General features: G+C 40.0%; 1 protein-coding gene across 1 annotated transcript in view; it reads left to right on the top strand.

The window, feature by feature from the left end:
• Positions 1-15525, top strand: part of GUCY2F (guanylate cyclase 2F, retinal) — a 114269-nt gene that overhangs the window by 49842 nt on the left and 48902 nt on the right. Inside the window, 4 exon segments of the mRNA XM_071220258.1 lie at positions 1583-1672; positions 5871-5959; positions 5961-6036; positions 10792-10948. Coding sequence (XP_071076359.1) covers positions 1583-1672; positions 5871-5959; positions 5961-6036; positions 10792-10948 — 412 coding nt within the window.

Genomic DNA, 15525 nt, shown 5'->3' with positions numbered 1-15525 from the left:
TTTTCTAATTGGTACAAAGGTACCATAGTGGCTAGGAGTGGCTAGGAGGTCAAGTAATGTAGTTTCAAAGGTGCTGGAAAGGTCCTATTGCCCACTGGCATATCCCACACATTGGCTGAATTTGTGAATTCCCAGTTAGAGTTTATTCTTTCAGCTTAGGCTTTCACCCCTCTAAAACCTTAAAAGGCTTAAAAACTTTAAGCTCATGCCAGGCCCTCATGACTTCTATGATTAAGTAATTATCAGGTGGAGCCTCATTGTTGGCCTTTCTAACCAGTTCCCAAATGACCATGGTGTAGCTGGACCAGGGCCACACTTGAAGAATTGCTGGGCACAAGACTGGGAAGGCTGCCTTTGGTGCTTTGATTGTTCTGCTTCTGCCATGCATTGATCCTGGGGTACCTTTTTGAACTGTAGGCATTGAACTTGGCTGGCACAGTTTTGTTCAGCTGCTAAAGGCCTGTAAAAGCCATACCATGGTTAAAGGGTTTTGAGCTCCTTCACTAGAAGATGCCCTTTAACACAAAGTGTGGGCAAGTAACTCAGATGCCTGCAGCCCATTGTTAGCCTTTTCTCTTACTGGTCTCCAGGTGCAGTATCACAGCTGGATATATTCCTTAATAAGGTTATACTCTGTATTCTCAGAACTTGCACAGGGCTCTCTGCTTTATTATCTCTACTTAATCATTAATTGGTACAGCCTGAAATGGAATATCCAGGCTATAGGTAATAGATGTGAAAGCACTTTGAAGAATAGACAATGCTGTGCAAAAATGTAAGACATTATTATTATTATTGGGAAAAACAAATATATATTTGTACAGCTTTTTTAAAATTTGGGTTGGACAGAAACTAAATAGGGTTGACTGATGAATCCTTGGAGCTAGCTATGTATGTAGAAGAAAATTATCTGTCAGGTCCCAGTGTTAAAGTGAAGACAATAAAATAATTGTTATTTTTGACTTGACAGCAACCTTAGAAATTTCTGTTTTGTACGTAACAAGTCAGGAATATACTTCTGAAAAAGTCTAGGTTACTTATATTATTATGGTAATATATTCAAGTAAAAATGTTTAATCTATAGTTAAGCCAATCAACTTACGATTAAAGCACAAGAAGCCCCTAAAATGTCTTGCCTCACAAGAGAAAAATATATCATAGTAAATGCAGGAAACATTTGCTTCACTACATGCCTCAAGGCAGTGAGAATTGCAACCACCAACCATCACCATTAATCACACGGAACCTGGAGCTACATCACTTTGCTGTAAATAAGTGAAATCAACTAACACTTTCTTCAGTTAGTTAAGGGAGTTGTTGCAGAGTGGTGTTAGTCCTTTTTGGGGCTCTGCATACCTTCGATTGTTTTTCTGTCTCTAGTTAATTGGGATTTTTAACTTCTCTCTATGACCTCATTTGTAGCTCAGAATACAGAATGCCCATGGGATGGAGGATGGGAGAGGAGGAACAAAGCCTGTTTGGGTTGATGGCCTAACTGTAAACCCTTTATGTGGAAGTCAAATTTTCTGTGTAGCTCTAAATCAACTAAGTCTCATCACCATTCTCTACCTTTTCTTTTCAGGGTGATTGGGTGTGGCTGAAAAAGTTCCCCTCTGGAGATTTTGGACATGGTAACTCCATTAAATCAAGTGCAAGTGATATGTTTGAAATGGTATGAGAACCTCTCTTTTATGTACATTCCCACCAAAACCAATCTTTTTTCCAAAGTAACTAACTAACAAACAGTTAGGAAGACCCCTTAATACCTGCAGAATTGCAACTGGCTTGATATGACCGTATGATACAATGGCAAAATTATGGGCTCTGCAGTGAAAGAGACATGAAGCATTCCATTCCCAGCTTTACCACTTAAGAACTGTTATATACTTGGGCAAGTTACCTAAACTCCTTGAAGCCTACTTTCCTTATTTGTAAAAGGAATACATTAATGTCTACTTCTCAGGATTGGGATGAGGATTAAAGGAGAATACATGTAAAGCATCTTGCACATTTCTTTTTTTTAAAATCATTTTTTATTGTTCAAATACAGTTTTCTCCATTTTCCCACCACCACTTTCCCCCACCCCACCCCCCCTCACCTCCCACCTTCAATCCTACCCCGCTTTGTCTTTGTCCATGTGTCCTTTATACATGTTCTTTGGTGACTCTGTCCCTTCTTTCCCCTATTATTTCCCTGCCTACTCCCCTCTGGTTGCTGTCAGTTTGTTCTTTATTTCAATGCCTCTGGTTATAATGTGTTTGCTTATTTGTTTTGCTGATTATGTTCCACTTATAGGTGAGACTTGACATATAGCTTCTTTGTAAAATAGCTATTATAATTAAATAGCTATTAAATACATATCCCATAATCATTCAAAATCTCCATTTGCCAAACCTAGAAAAGTCATCTGGTAATTTCTATTTACATAAGAAAAATGGTGATTTCCCCAATCCCACCAATTATGTTAAAAGAATCCTTGTATGGTTTATTTAAGGAATTAGCTTGCGCATAAGGCAGATATGACGATGATTTCTCCCAAATAATTTAAAATCTTGGCTCCTCCTTGAACTTTGAGTACATAAAAGATACCTGAAATGTTTTAAGGTTTCATGTGAGATGTATAACTAACAAATTATTGGGAGAAAGGACACATTCAACTATTGAACTTTTGATGATTATTAGCTAGGGAGATATTATGGTAGAGGTGAAGTACATGCCTACCCAGTAAATGTTTTGGATGACCATCTGGCTAATGCAGGCACTCCAAGAATTCTCTGCTTCCTGTGGTTGTCTAGAATATGAGCAGGACATAACTGCATGCAGGTATCTACCTGTTTCCTGTACAGAATTTTCTCTATTGGTCGCAGCTGAGGACATGTGACTGTAAAGATCTAGGGAAAATTTAGGCTTAAAATTATTTCATGCTAGGGCTACTAGAGTAAACCTAGATGCTGTAACAAAATGACCCTCAAATATTTAATGTCTCAAACACAGCAGAAGTTTAATTTTCATCCTGAAATGGTATAAGGTAGGTTTTATTAATTGGCTGGTGACTCTTTTCTAATATGGTGATTCATGGGCCCAGGATATGACCATCTTATGTTTCTGCTATCTCCTAGGGCCTTGTCATCATCTGCATTCATCTATAAGAAGTGGGAAAAGAACATGGAAGGTATATATTCACTTCTTAAAAAGTATTAGACTAGACATAGCACTTACCACATTCCATTGCTAAGAATTCAGTCATATGGCTACACTTAGCTCCAAGGTAGGCTGGAAAATGTGGACTACTTGTTTTCCCAATAAGAAAAGGAAGTGGATTTGTATTGAACTGCTAGCAGTCTCTAACATAACCACTTTGTATTGTGTCTTCCAATGGAGTTTCAGAGCCCAATAGTTTTTGCTGCTTGGTCCATAAGAGCTGCTGCAATGAAACCTTAGAAGAAGTTGCTCACTTTGCTATGTGTAGGCTGAATTTTCATGACTACCTTAGCTGGTTTAGAGTGGACTGTGATTTTATTTTGTTTATTTCTGCATCTCTAGCATAAAGTCCAGTGTCTTAGACATTACAGGCATATATTAAATACTTCTCACATTAGTGAAAAAATTAAAAGTTGCAGAGGAAAAATATAGTCAAAATTCTAGATGTTTCTTCTGAAACAAATTTTGTAGGCAATCTATTCTACCTTTTAACCTTTTTCTTAGTCCTCCTGGGTCACTGAGCTCCACCTCACAGAGTCCCCAAAGAATCAGGAAGAAGGCCACGGCTCCAGCATTAACTTACAATATGCTAAGAGATATCCTATAGGGAACTGTTCCACGTGTGGGAAATGCAGCCCAGCTCTCACTCGGAAAAGCCAGTGGGAGCGAAGTCCGACATGCAGGACACATGCCCATAGACAGGTTCTCCTGTGGGGAATCAGGCCTGTATTGTACATAGGCTGCTATGAGAGTTGCTTTTGATAAAACTCCCTCACCCTGGATTGAGGCAGCAAATGTTGACTGAGTATCTTTAACTTCCTAAAGTCTGTGCTAAACCTCCCAAGTATGGAGTGTAAACAGTTCAACCACTTTCCCTCCTGATCTGTAATATCCTTCTCTTTGAAGTAATTAGCAACATTCTTTCCTTTGCTGTCTGTAAAAGGTAATCACCTACAGTGAACCTGTGCATAGTAAATGAGGACCATCTTCAATGTAATGTGCCCAGAAAAGCAATAAAAGCCTGTCCAGGCAGGGGTCGGGCTCTCTTGGGCTCTCTCTGGCCCTCTTGCCCTCTCTCTCACTTAGAGAGTGGCCATGCCATCCCTTTTTCTCCACAGGATTTCTGTAGTCCATGTGAATTTGTCCATTGCTGCCACAACACATGGATCCCGCTGGCCAGGATCCGCATCAATATACCTCTCTGAAATTTCCATCTTTGACCATTGCATTCTTTTTCTATCACTGTGTGTGATGTGGTGATTTTTAATAAGAGATATATATTTGTCCTTTGTCCCCATTTCTGGCACAGAGCTCCTAAAGCCCTTGAAATTTCCTAAGTGTTGAGAATGATAAAGGTGCCTTTTCTTACGTTAATGAGGTGACTCTAGAAAAGCACCAAAGGATGAGAGTTGGTTGCCAGGAGAGGTTGGAATTTTTAGTCCCACCACCCTGACCTTTGGGGAGGGGACAGGGGCTGGAGATTGAATCAGTCATCAAAGGAATCAATCATGCCTATGCAATGAAGCCTCCATAAAACCCCCAAAAGACAGGGTTTGGAGAGCTTCCCGGTTGGTAAACACATGGAGATTTGGACAGAATGGGTCACAGAGGGTATGGAAACTCCTGTGCCCTTTCTCCATAACTTACACTATGCATCTGTTTTGTCTGGCTGTTCCTGAAATATATCCTTTTATAATAAACCAGGAATCTGGGAAGTAAAATGTTTCTGTGAGTTCTATGAGTTACTCTAGCAAATTAATCAAACCCAAAGAAGGGTTAATTAAAACTCCAATCTATAGCTGGTTGGTAGAAAGCCCAGGTGACCTGGACTTATGACTGGTGTCTCAAGTGGGATGGAGCAATCTTGTAGGATTGAGCCCTTAACCTGTGGGATTTGACTCTATCTCCAGGTCGATAGTACCAGAATCAAGCTGAATTGTTGCACACCCAGCTGGTGTCATAGAATTGCTTGGTTGTGTTGGAGACTGCCCCCGACTGCCCACAACACATACAATGTGGAATTGGTGACTAGAACTCTTAGTGCCATAAAAAGAAATAGCACAAACTTAGTGGCTTAAGACAGCACACATTTATTATCTCACAGTTTAGTAGTTCAGAAATCTAAGTGAGTTCAGCTGAATCTTCCACTTAAGCATCACACAAGGGTAAAGTCAAGGTGTCAGTTGTGCTGGGCTCTTATTTTGAGTTTCTGTAGGAAAACCACTTCTAGTCTCATTCTGGTTGTCAGTAGAATTTAGTTCCATGCAGTGGTGGGACTGAGGCCCTCATTTCCTTGGTGGCTCTCACCTGAGAGTCATTTCCAGCTTCTAAAGGCTATCCATATTCCTTGGTTTGCAGCCTCCTTCCTTAGTGTTCAAGCCAACAATGGAGCTTTGGGTCCTCACACTTTGAAATCTCTGAATTTCTCTTGTACCTCCTTTTCTGATTTAAAAGTTTTATGTGATTAGATTAGTCTGATGCTGATACTCTCCCTTGGGCCACATAACACAATCACAGGAGTAAGACTAGGGTTTGGAGATCACTGGGCCAAAATTCTGCTTACCACAACTAGAAATCATAAGAAAGGTGAAGATAAGGTTATGTGACCTAAATTATGGTCCCCAGTTGAGACAGGACAGCTGTGACACTCCTCTCTCTCTGTTTCCAGATGAAGGACCTGCATCACAAGAATATTAACCCTTTCTTTGGTTTCTTCTATGACTTGAGGATGTTTGACATTGTGACGGAATTTTGTTCCTGAAGGCATACTAATGAATGAAGATGTGAAACTAGACTGGATGTTTAAATCATCATTCCTGCTGGATCTCATCAAGGTTAATGGGAAGACTGAGGGAATCTTGGATTTTCCCTGTAGATTAGAACTTAAATGTTTTTGGATGTTTTGTTTTCCTTGGATCATTGTGATGATCTCACTCCTCCACCTTCCTTCTCAGGGTCAGCCCCTACCCCTTCTCAGAGTCTCTTGTCCATATCTGCAACAAGGTGCTAATACAGAAAGGTAGTACTTACCCTGTCCAGCCCCCCAATTTGAAGGCCAGATTTGTTTTTATTTCCTGTTGGCATTGAGCACTCTTCACTTTCAGCAATCGTTTCTTCCATCCCACTTCTCTGCTTTCTGGATGTTGGAAAGTGCTCATTTCCAGATTTTTGGTGCTCCTTAGTCCCATCTCCTGTCTTTCACCTTTTAAAAGGTGGTTCAGTCAAGAACTAGGTGATGGGTTTTTGCATACCATATGTATAGATATGGAACTCAGCAAGACTAGAAAGCCAAAATACCATTGGGTCTATCAGGCAGCATATCCACTCTCTGAGGCAAGGACTATTGACATCCAAGGGGTTCATGAATAAGCCTATAGATGGGTTTCTCAAGGGGTCTATGAACTCCCTGGAATAATCTGCAAATTGTGCCTATGTGCATTTTCATGAGGCTGATCTAGATAATCAATGACTTCTTGAGCTTCTTGCCTATAGATTAGAGTCTTGACCTTTGTATTATGACCTAACCTTTTTCAAGCTAGCTTTATATACATTACCTCATTCCAATTCTCCATAAAATAAGTGTGATTACCCTCTTTTTACAGAGGCTCAGAGAAGCTCAAAGAGGTATACTTTGTTATGTAGTGTCTGACACACATAGTAGGTGATCAATAAATATTTATCAGCCAACTATTAAGTGGCAGAGTTGACAATAGAATCCAAATCTCCTGATTTCTATTTTAGTACTCTTTCCACTTACCTTGTAAAAAAGGTCATGTGAGTTAAGGGAGAAACCTACAAATGACAGTACTCTCAGGCCCATGGTGAATGAAACCTAAGCATTAGACAACCTAGGGAAAATCTTACACACTGCAGGCTCTGCTAGGAAATACTGGAGAGTGAAGACTTTTTGAAGGCACAATATATAAAGCATACAAATACAAAAGGGGTGTCAGGCTACAAAATAGAGCTAGAAACTTAAAAAGTCTTGAGGTAAACCGTTCTGAAATGATTACACTAGAATATGGATGCATGTATATGTAATGATTAAACCCATTTGATAGAGTCCTGGTAAATCATATATGAATGTCATACAAAGTTGCCAAGCAAGCTGCAGAGATCAGTAGTATTCAGTTGTCTTCTTTTTATTTTTTTAGTATATTTTATTGATTACACTATTATGGTTGTCCCAATTTTTCTCTCTTTGCCCCCCTCCACCTGGTACTCCCCTTCCTTCCAGCCATTCCCCCCTCCCCTTAGTTCATATCCATGGGTCATGCATATAAGGTTTTTGGCTTCTCCATTTCCTATATTGTTCTTAACAACCCCCTATTTGCACCTACCAATTATGCTTCTTAATCCCTGTATCTTCCCCCTCCCATTTTCCCCTCCCCCCCTCCCAGTTCATAACTCTCCAAATGATCTCCATATCTATGATTTTATTCCTGTTCTGGTTGTTTGCTTAGTTTTTTTTTTTGTTTTTTAGATTCAATTGCTGATGGTTGTGAGTTTGTTGTCATTTTAATATTCATAGTTTTGATCTTCTTTTTCTTAAATAAATCCCTTCAACATTTTGTATAATAATGGCTTGGTGATGATGAATTTCTTTAGCTTTACCTTGTCTGGGTTGCACTTTATCTGCCCTTCCATTCTAAGTGATAGCTTTTCGGGGTAGAGTAATCATGGTTGTAGGTCCTTGCTTTTCATCCCTCTATATACTTCTTGCCAGGCCTTTCTTGCCTGCAAAGTTTCTTTTGAGAAATCACCTGATAGTCTTATGGGAAGTCCTTTGTAGGTAATTCTCTGCTTTTCTCTTGCTGCTTTTAAGATTCTCTTTTACCTTTGGCATTTTAATTATGATGTGTCTTGGTGTGGTCCTCATTAGGTCCAACTTGTTTGGGATTCTCTGAGCTTCCTGGACTTGTATGTCTATTTCCTTCACCAAATTGGGGAGGTTTTCTTTCATTATTCTTTCAGGTAAATTTTCAATTTCTTGCTCTTCCTCTTCTCCTTCTGGCACCCCTATGATTCAGATGTTGGTACCTTTACATTTTTCCCATGGGTTCCTAAGCCTCTCCTCATTTATTTTGAATTCTTGTTTCTTCTTTCTGATCTGGTTGAATGTTTATTTCTTTCTTTTCTTCTAAATCACTGATTTGAACCCCAGCTTTTTTCCCTTTACTGTTGATTCCTGTATATTTTTTCTTTATTTCACTTAGTGTGACTTTCATTTCTTCCTTTATTTTGTGGCCATACTCAGTGAGTTCTCTGAGCATCCTGATCATCAGTGTTTTGAACTCTGTATCTGATAGTTTGGCTATCTCCATTTCGTTTAGTTCTTTTTCTGGGTTTTTTTTTTTTTTTTTCTGTTCTTTCATTTCTACCATATTTCTTTGCCTCCTCAATTTGGCGGCCTCCCTGTGTTTGTTTCTGTTTATTAGGTGGAGCTGCTTTTACTCCCTGTTTTAGTAGCATGGCCTATGTAGAAAAGGCACCTGTGAATTGTGTCGGGTGGAGCTTTAGGTAATTGCCAGGGCGGAACAACTGCTTCACTATTTTTTAGCTCTGTGTGTGTGCGCATGTGTGTGTGGTGGGGATAGGAGGCTCAGAGAGGAGTCAATGCCTCTGCCTGGCCTCTGGAGGCCTGCTGAGCTCTAGTCCCACTTATCATCACTTCATCCACCTCCTGTGTGTGGTTGGTGCCCTTCCAGCTGTTGCTGTGGGGTTTACATATGTTCTAAGCCATGTGGGCCTTTTAAACTGCAAAAATCCAGCAGTTTCTTCTACTACCCTGACTCCCATTGGTTTTTACAGCCAGAAGTAATGGGAGTCTACCTTCTTGGTACTGGAACCCTGGGCTGTGTGGTCTGGCCTGGGTCTGGGATCATGTGCTCCCAAGGTATCTGTCCCGATTTTTTCTACCACATGTGAATGTGGGACCATCTGTTCTGTCACTGGCTGTACCACCACCACCACTGTCACTGCTGCCTCTCTGTGCTGCTCCATGTCCTCTCTGCCCCGGCTCCATAACTCTGCCCCTCCTAACCCTCTGGATGAATGTGGCTTCTTTAAATCCTTGGTTGTCAGACTTCCATACAGCTCAATTTTTCTTATAGTTCTGGGTGTTATTTATTTTTGAGATCTGGTTGTAATTCTTTCTATGCTTGTGTGAGGAGGTGAAGCATGTCTACCTATGCTTCCATCTTGACCAGAAGTCTTCAGCTTTCTTCTTCTTACTGTATATTTTAAATTGCAAAAATAATGTGTTAACTTGAAAAATCAAGTGATGTGGAAATATACTGACATTTACTTATTCTTCTTTATATCTTCCCCCAAAGTTAGCCACTGTTAACAATTTGGTAATTAGCCGTGTAATTAATTTCATGTGTATTCACATACATTATAGATTTTGTTTGTTTTTTTAAATATACACTGTCACATAATCTGCAACTTAGTATTTTTTACTTACTTTATGGCTTAGAAATATTTCTTTGTTGGTACATATACATCTACCTTATTATTTTTAGTTGCTGCAGAACATTCCATAGTTTGGACAGACCACAATTTGGACAGTCCATTTTTTTTTTAAGTTTTTATTTATTTATTTTTAGAGAGAGGGGAGGAGAGAGAGAAAGAGAGGCAGAGAAACATCGATATGCGACAGATACCAGGGACCTGGGATACCAACTGGGGACCTGGCCTGTAACCCAGGCATGTGGCCTGACTGGGAATCAAACTGGTGACATTTTGGTTCACAGGCCAGCACTCAATCCACTGAGCCACACCAGCCAGGGCTCGATGGTACCTTCTTGATAGGTATTTATTGTATTTTCAATTATGCAATATTATAAAGCAGAGCTACAATAAAGATTCTTGTATATGTTTTCTTGTACAGATGAGCAAGCATTTTTTGGAGGAGAAGAAGAATCCATAGGTCCTAAGGCATGCATACTTTCAATCTTGAGAGCTATTGACCATTTGCCCACCCAAAAGGCTGTTGTAATTTTTTTAAGATTTTATTTATTTATTTTTAGAGAGAGGGGAAGGGAAGGAGAAAGAGAGGGAGAGAAATATCAATGTGTGTTTACCTCTCATGGCTTCCCCCATCCCCCACCGGGGACCCGGCCTGCAACCCAGGCATGTGTCCCGATTGGGAATCGAACCAGTGACCCTTTGGTTCTCAGGCCAGCACTGAATCCACCGAGCCACACCAGCCAGGTTAGGTTGTACCAATTTCTATTCCTGCCAATAGTGGATGAGAATTGGACTAGGTCTTTGGGGGAGATAAGGATCTTCAAATTCTTGGCAATTATATATGTATGAGACCATCCTGTGTTTGAAATGGCAGTAAATCTTCCAATAACACACAATTCTCTATACACTCCACATATGACTCTTCATCAAAGCATAAAATTTTAGAGCTTAAAGGGACCTGGAAATTATTCTTGTCAATGTTTTGCTTGGCGGGATATAAGAAAAAAAGGGCTGAATTCTGGATCATAATAGCACATGCCATGAACAATCTCAATGGTTCTAAAAGCACAAAATAGTTAAATAAGTTGCTAGATAAATCCTGTTTGTGTCATCTTCAGAGCATGAAGTACTTACACCACAGAGAGCTTGCTCATGGGAGGCTGAAATCTTGGAACTGTGTGGTAGATGGGCATTTTGTACTTAAAGTGACAGATTATGTCTTTAATGATATCTTGGAAATGCTAAGACTCTCCCAAGAGGAACCTTCTGCTGCAGGTAAGCAATGTATCTTACCCTTCTGATGTACACAAGGTAACTCCAAAGTTTAAATGAGAATATGCGCTGAATTAAAGCCCTAGGCTGATTCAGCTCCTCACCTTTGTTGAAAATCCACCCTCATTTCCAAGCCAAAGGAGCTGAATGAAATCTGCAGGCTGTAGTCTTAGCACAGCCTAACTTTCAGAACAAAGTCTATGCCATAATGTTTAGTTCTTGCTGTGGCAGGATTAGGTTGAATTGTTTAGAGACCCCAGGGGTCCCTGAAGGAACTTACTGAGCACACAGTAGGTGCTCAATAATTACTTGTCATATTGAATGGCAGGTAATTTGGTAGCTGGACCCTGACAAAGCACATTCTGGGGTGAGATGCCACTAAAGCCTACCCTCACAGTCTCTGTTGGAGAGAAAGAAGCGAATAGTGAATAAAGGCTCTATGGGTTGTATGGGATGACTTCAGACAGAACTATGGCATTCTAGTAAATAAGTAGGCATGCCTGTAAGGTCCATTTTGTGTTTTTGTCTTCTGTTTAGTACACTAGTGACAGCACCAAACAATGTCTGTAGGGATCATCACAGATCAAAAATCTGCAATGGGGAATGGGAATGGGTGAGTGAGAACTAGGATGAAATGAACTGATGGAAGAGGGGGAAAGGAAGAGAAAGAGTAAGAAGGAAAAGCAATGAATTGGGTAAAATACATATAGGAAACTTGGTCATTAGAAGTTTTAACCAGTATTGCAAAGGCAAAGAAGAGTGACATTAAAAACAAAACAAAACAAAACAAAACAAAACAGAAAAATACAGCCTAAGAAGACAGAGGAGAGACATAAAATTACAACATATATCATATTCTTTGGCATTATATATTTTAAAACTACTAACTTTACTAAATAGAAAAAATGAAGAATGAAAGTTAGAGGGACACATATGCAGATAGAGACAGACAGTCTAGTCATCGGTGGTATCATCTTAGTGCTTTACAAAACTTGTGGGATACTAAATTTTAGGGAGTCATCTAGTCCAACTCTATCATTTAACAGATAAGATAACTGAGGCTCAATATTTTTCCAAATCATGCAGCTACTTAGCAGCATTTCCAGGAATTCAATCTGGTCTTCTGGAGACTAGCCCTTATAACCAGCTAAATTAAAACATATACCAATTTTCTTTCTGTTCCCATCCATGCTTTGGAGGATTTGATGCTCCTGGAAATCACAATACAAATCATGTTATATGTTTATTCATTCTCTCTCTCTCTCCATCTGCTTATTTCAGATTTTGTCCTATGGTTATTATCTGGCTGATACCAATTTGAAAGTCGGGAGTAGTTAACAGGTGTTAGTGCTACAAAAGATAAAACACAATGCTCAGCTTCCCAGAGTTCCATTTAATTCACATGTTGACAACTTTCAAACTTAAGAAACTCAGGTCTCAGAGTGAGAAAAGGATAGCTGCAGACTCTGTGTGTGTATATATATGGTGTCTGTCTTTTTTTCTGCCTCTCACTCTTAATGTTTCATTTCAGTCTCCAAATTGCAATGGCAGTGTGAATGCTCAATCCATTCTTCACACAGTGCAGCTAGGAATTTTCTAAACTACAAATCTGATCATGTTACGGCTGTGCCAAAATTCAGTGAATGGCTTCCCATTGCTCTTAGGATAAAGTTCAAATTCCTTTACATGGCTTGTGAGCCCTGCATGGTCTAGGCCTTGCAAACCTCCCTCTATCTCTATGCTCCAACAGTGAACTCCTTCTAGTTGTTTATTTACACCAGGCACTCTCTTACTTCCAGACCTTCACACATGCTGTGCCCATTGCTTGGGACAGTCTTCTGTTCCCACTTTGTTATAGACTCACCTGATTCTGGCTAAATTCTACTCTTGCTTTAGGGCTCAACATAAATATCACTTATTAAACAGGCTTTCTGTGACACATTATTCTGGGCTAAGTTCTCTTTATGATCTTTTACGGCTTTGAACTTTGTTGTAATACCATAGTTTGTTGGTATTATGTGTTTAATTAGCTGTCTTCTTTCCTTATTGAAACTAAAAGCTCTGTGAAGGCAAAAAACAGGTTTGCTTCCCTCAGCACCTTTCACTACTTGACAGGATAAATGTTTGTTGCATCAATGCATGGATGAAATAAAATGAAATCACTTGCTGCTCCCCACCTTAGATGACAGGGCTAATAGAATCTTATAATTGGAAAGCTCTTGGAAATCATCTGGCTAAACTTCCATTTTATAGTTGGGGAAACTGAGGTTCAGAAAGTTGAGCTATTTAATGACCAAGCTTAGATTTAAAACCCAGATCTCTTTACTTCCAGCTCTGTGTTCTTTTGTACTGTATCACCCTCACTATACAAAGCTGATTTTATCACTATTGCAAGGCTCAGAGTTAGTAGTGCCTCCAGCTGATAAAAAAGCTAGCAAAGGTAATTTTTCTAGCTTTCCTGAGAGTTCAAGTATGGTAGGTAGTGGCTCTTACGTGGCTCTGGAGTAGGGATGTGTAAATGGGGGTGGGTTGTAAGTATATTCATTCCCGTCTACTCTCAATTATATAAGTATAGTGCAGATAAAGCCTCATTTTAGCCATTAACAACATACATGTAAGTGTTCTCTGAAAGTACTATTTGGTAATGATTGTATTTAATAATCCAGCTTTTACCAGAGAGTTTTGTCCTCTTTTCCCTTCTTGCACTTTTACATGTGCAGGGAGAGAGGATGCCAGGAAGAAGCAGCCACATACCATTCTTCCTGCTCCCAAATATTCCCCTTGCCCTCCCCCCAAAACCATATGCCTGAAATCCCATAGTCAGAAATGTATTCCTTTGACTAAAGTATCATTCAGGCTTTTCAGTTTTATATGTAAATATAAGTCCACTTAGGCAAAGAGACATAAGGGCAAAATCACTATAGAGAGTGTACTAGAGACTTTCATGGGGGTGGGGGCCTGGGGAGGACAAAGGCTGGAGACACTTGGAGGACAAAGAGAAAGGATGAATATATAATTGAAGGTAGGCCTAGAATTCCCTGTTCTACCATTTTAATCAGGATTGGCTTAAAATAAGAATTTTCAGGGTGAGTTTCTCTTTTTTCAGTTTCACTAAGAAACCAAAATAATCTCAGACAATTTACCCTCCTTCCTGCTTCATAGGAGATTGTCCCCTGGACTCCCTTCCCTATACCCCAAGTTTCACAAGGTGAAAAGTAAGCCACTACTTTACTCGTGTCACCCCACCCTCAGCAGACACTCTTTTTCAGCCTTCCAATCTGGCCATCAACTTGTTGTTTGCTATAAATTTCTTCTGTTCTCAGAGCACGTTGAGCCTATCCCCAGCCCTATAACTTCCTTCTCCATTGTAGCCTTCCCATGTATTTGCTTCCTGTCCTTCTGCTGCCACTCCCACCCCCATTCAGGCCCCTTTCACCTCGCTTCTGGCTCTTCCTGTAATAACTTCCTAGCTGGTTTCCCTGACTCCAGTCTCTCTCATTCTTCAATCCAGCTTGTGTAGTTTGCCAGATTCATCTTCCTGAACATGGTTTTCATCAAATCCCTCTCCAACTCCTTGCACCCTACTGCCTTTTGTATTCACTCCAAATGCCTTCATTTGTCTCTCAGGGCCTCTCACCTTCTGCCCTCATTCTTCCAAACACCCTCCCTCCCCCACTTCATCACCCCTGTTTCTCATTTCTCATTATTTCTTAACAGAGCCATTCTCTTCAGCCAAGCTAATCTGCTTACCACCACCCCCATCCACAATTTGCTCCTTTCTACCTCTTGTTCTTTCACACTCACTGTTTTTTCTCCCCCAAAAGCCTTTACCCTTTCAGCTCTAGGAAACTGCATTCTTGACTGTCTTAATAAGTTCCTTTAAGATTTAACTTTTTCAGGAAGCCTTTCTAGATTAATTTGATCAGCTCAGTTTTTATTTGTTTGAACCGTATGAAATTGTCAATATTTAGACAATTGACCTATAGAAACAGCAATTTCATATGGTTCAGTGTAAAACACTCCCTCCAACTTTTGACTATTCTATTTATATTGTTAGTATGTATTTCTTTATGTATTGCTTATGGGGCCCTTCTCCAAAATTTCCGATTCTCTGCCTGTCATAATACTCTGAAAGCATAAATAATATCTTTTTTTTTTTTTACCTTGATTGAGCCCAAAATGGAGCAGAGCACACCACGGGTGGTCAAGTTTGGCTTTTAATATATTCATTTTCCTGCACTCTATGGTGGGGCTCATCACTGTCTCTCTTGTATTGCAGTTAGGAGTACACATGTCTGCCTTACGGACTGCTTATGAACTCTGTAAGGGCAAAGGCAAGGCCTAATTCATCTTGGCCATCTCCCCTGTACCTAGCACAGTGCCTGGTACATGGTAGATCTTCAATAAATATTTGCAGAACTGACTTGAAGGATTTGCTGTACCTTTTTGCTCTGCAAAGAATAGAGAAGGCCTGGGGATCCTCTAATCCTTTTAGAGAAAACCTCGAGAAAGCAACCTATGAATCCCTGAGCTGGTCCAGCACAATCAAATTACTAGATACATGTAGATCTCAGCAAACA

This window comes from Desmodus rotundus, chromosome X, assembly GCF_022682495.2.
Source record: "Desmodus rotundus isolate HL8 chromosome X, HLdesRot8A.1, whole genome shotgun sequence".
NCBI classification, from domain to species: Eukaryota; Metazoa; Chordata; class Mammalia; order Chiroptera; family Phyllostomidae; genus Desmodus; species Desmodus rotundus.
This window is presented reverse-complemented; position numbering and strand designations above follow the sequence as displayed.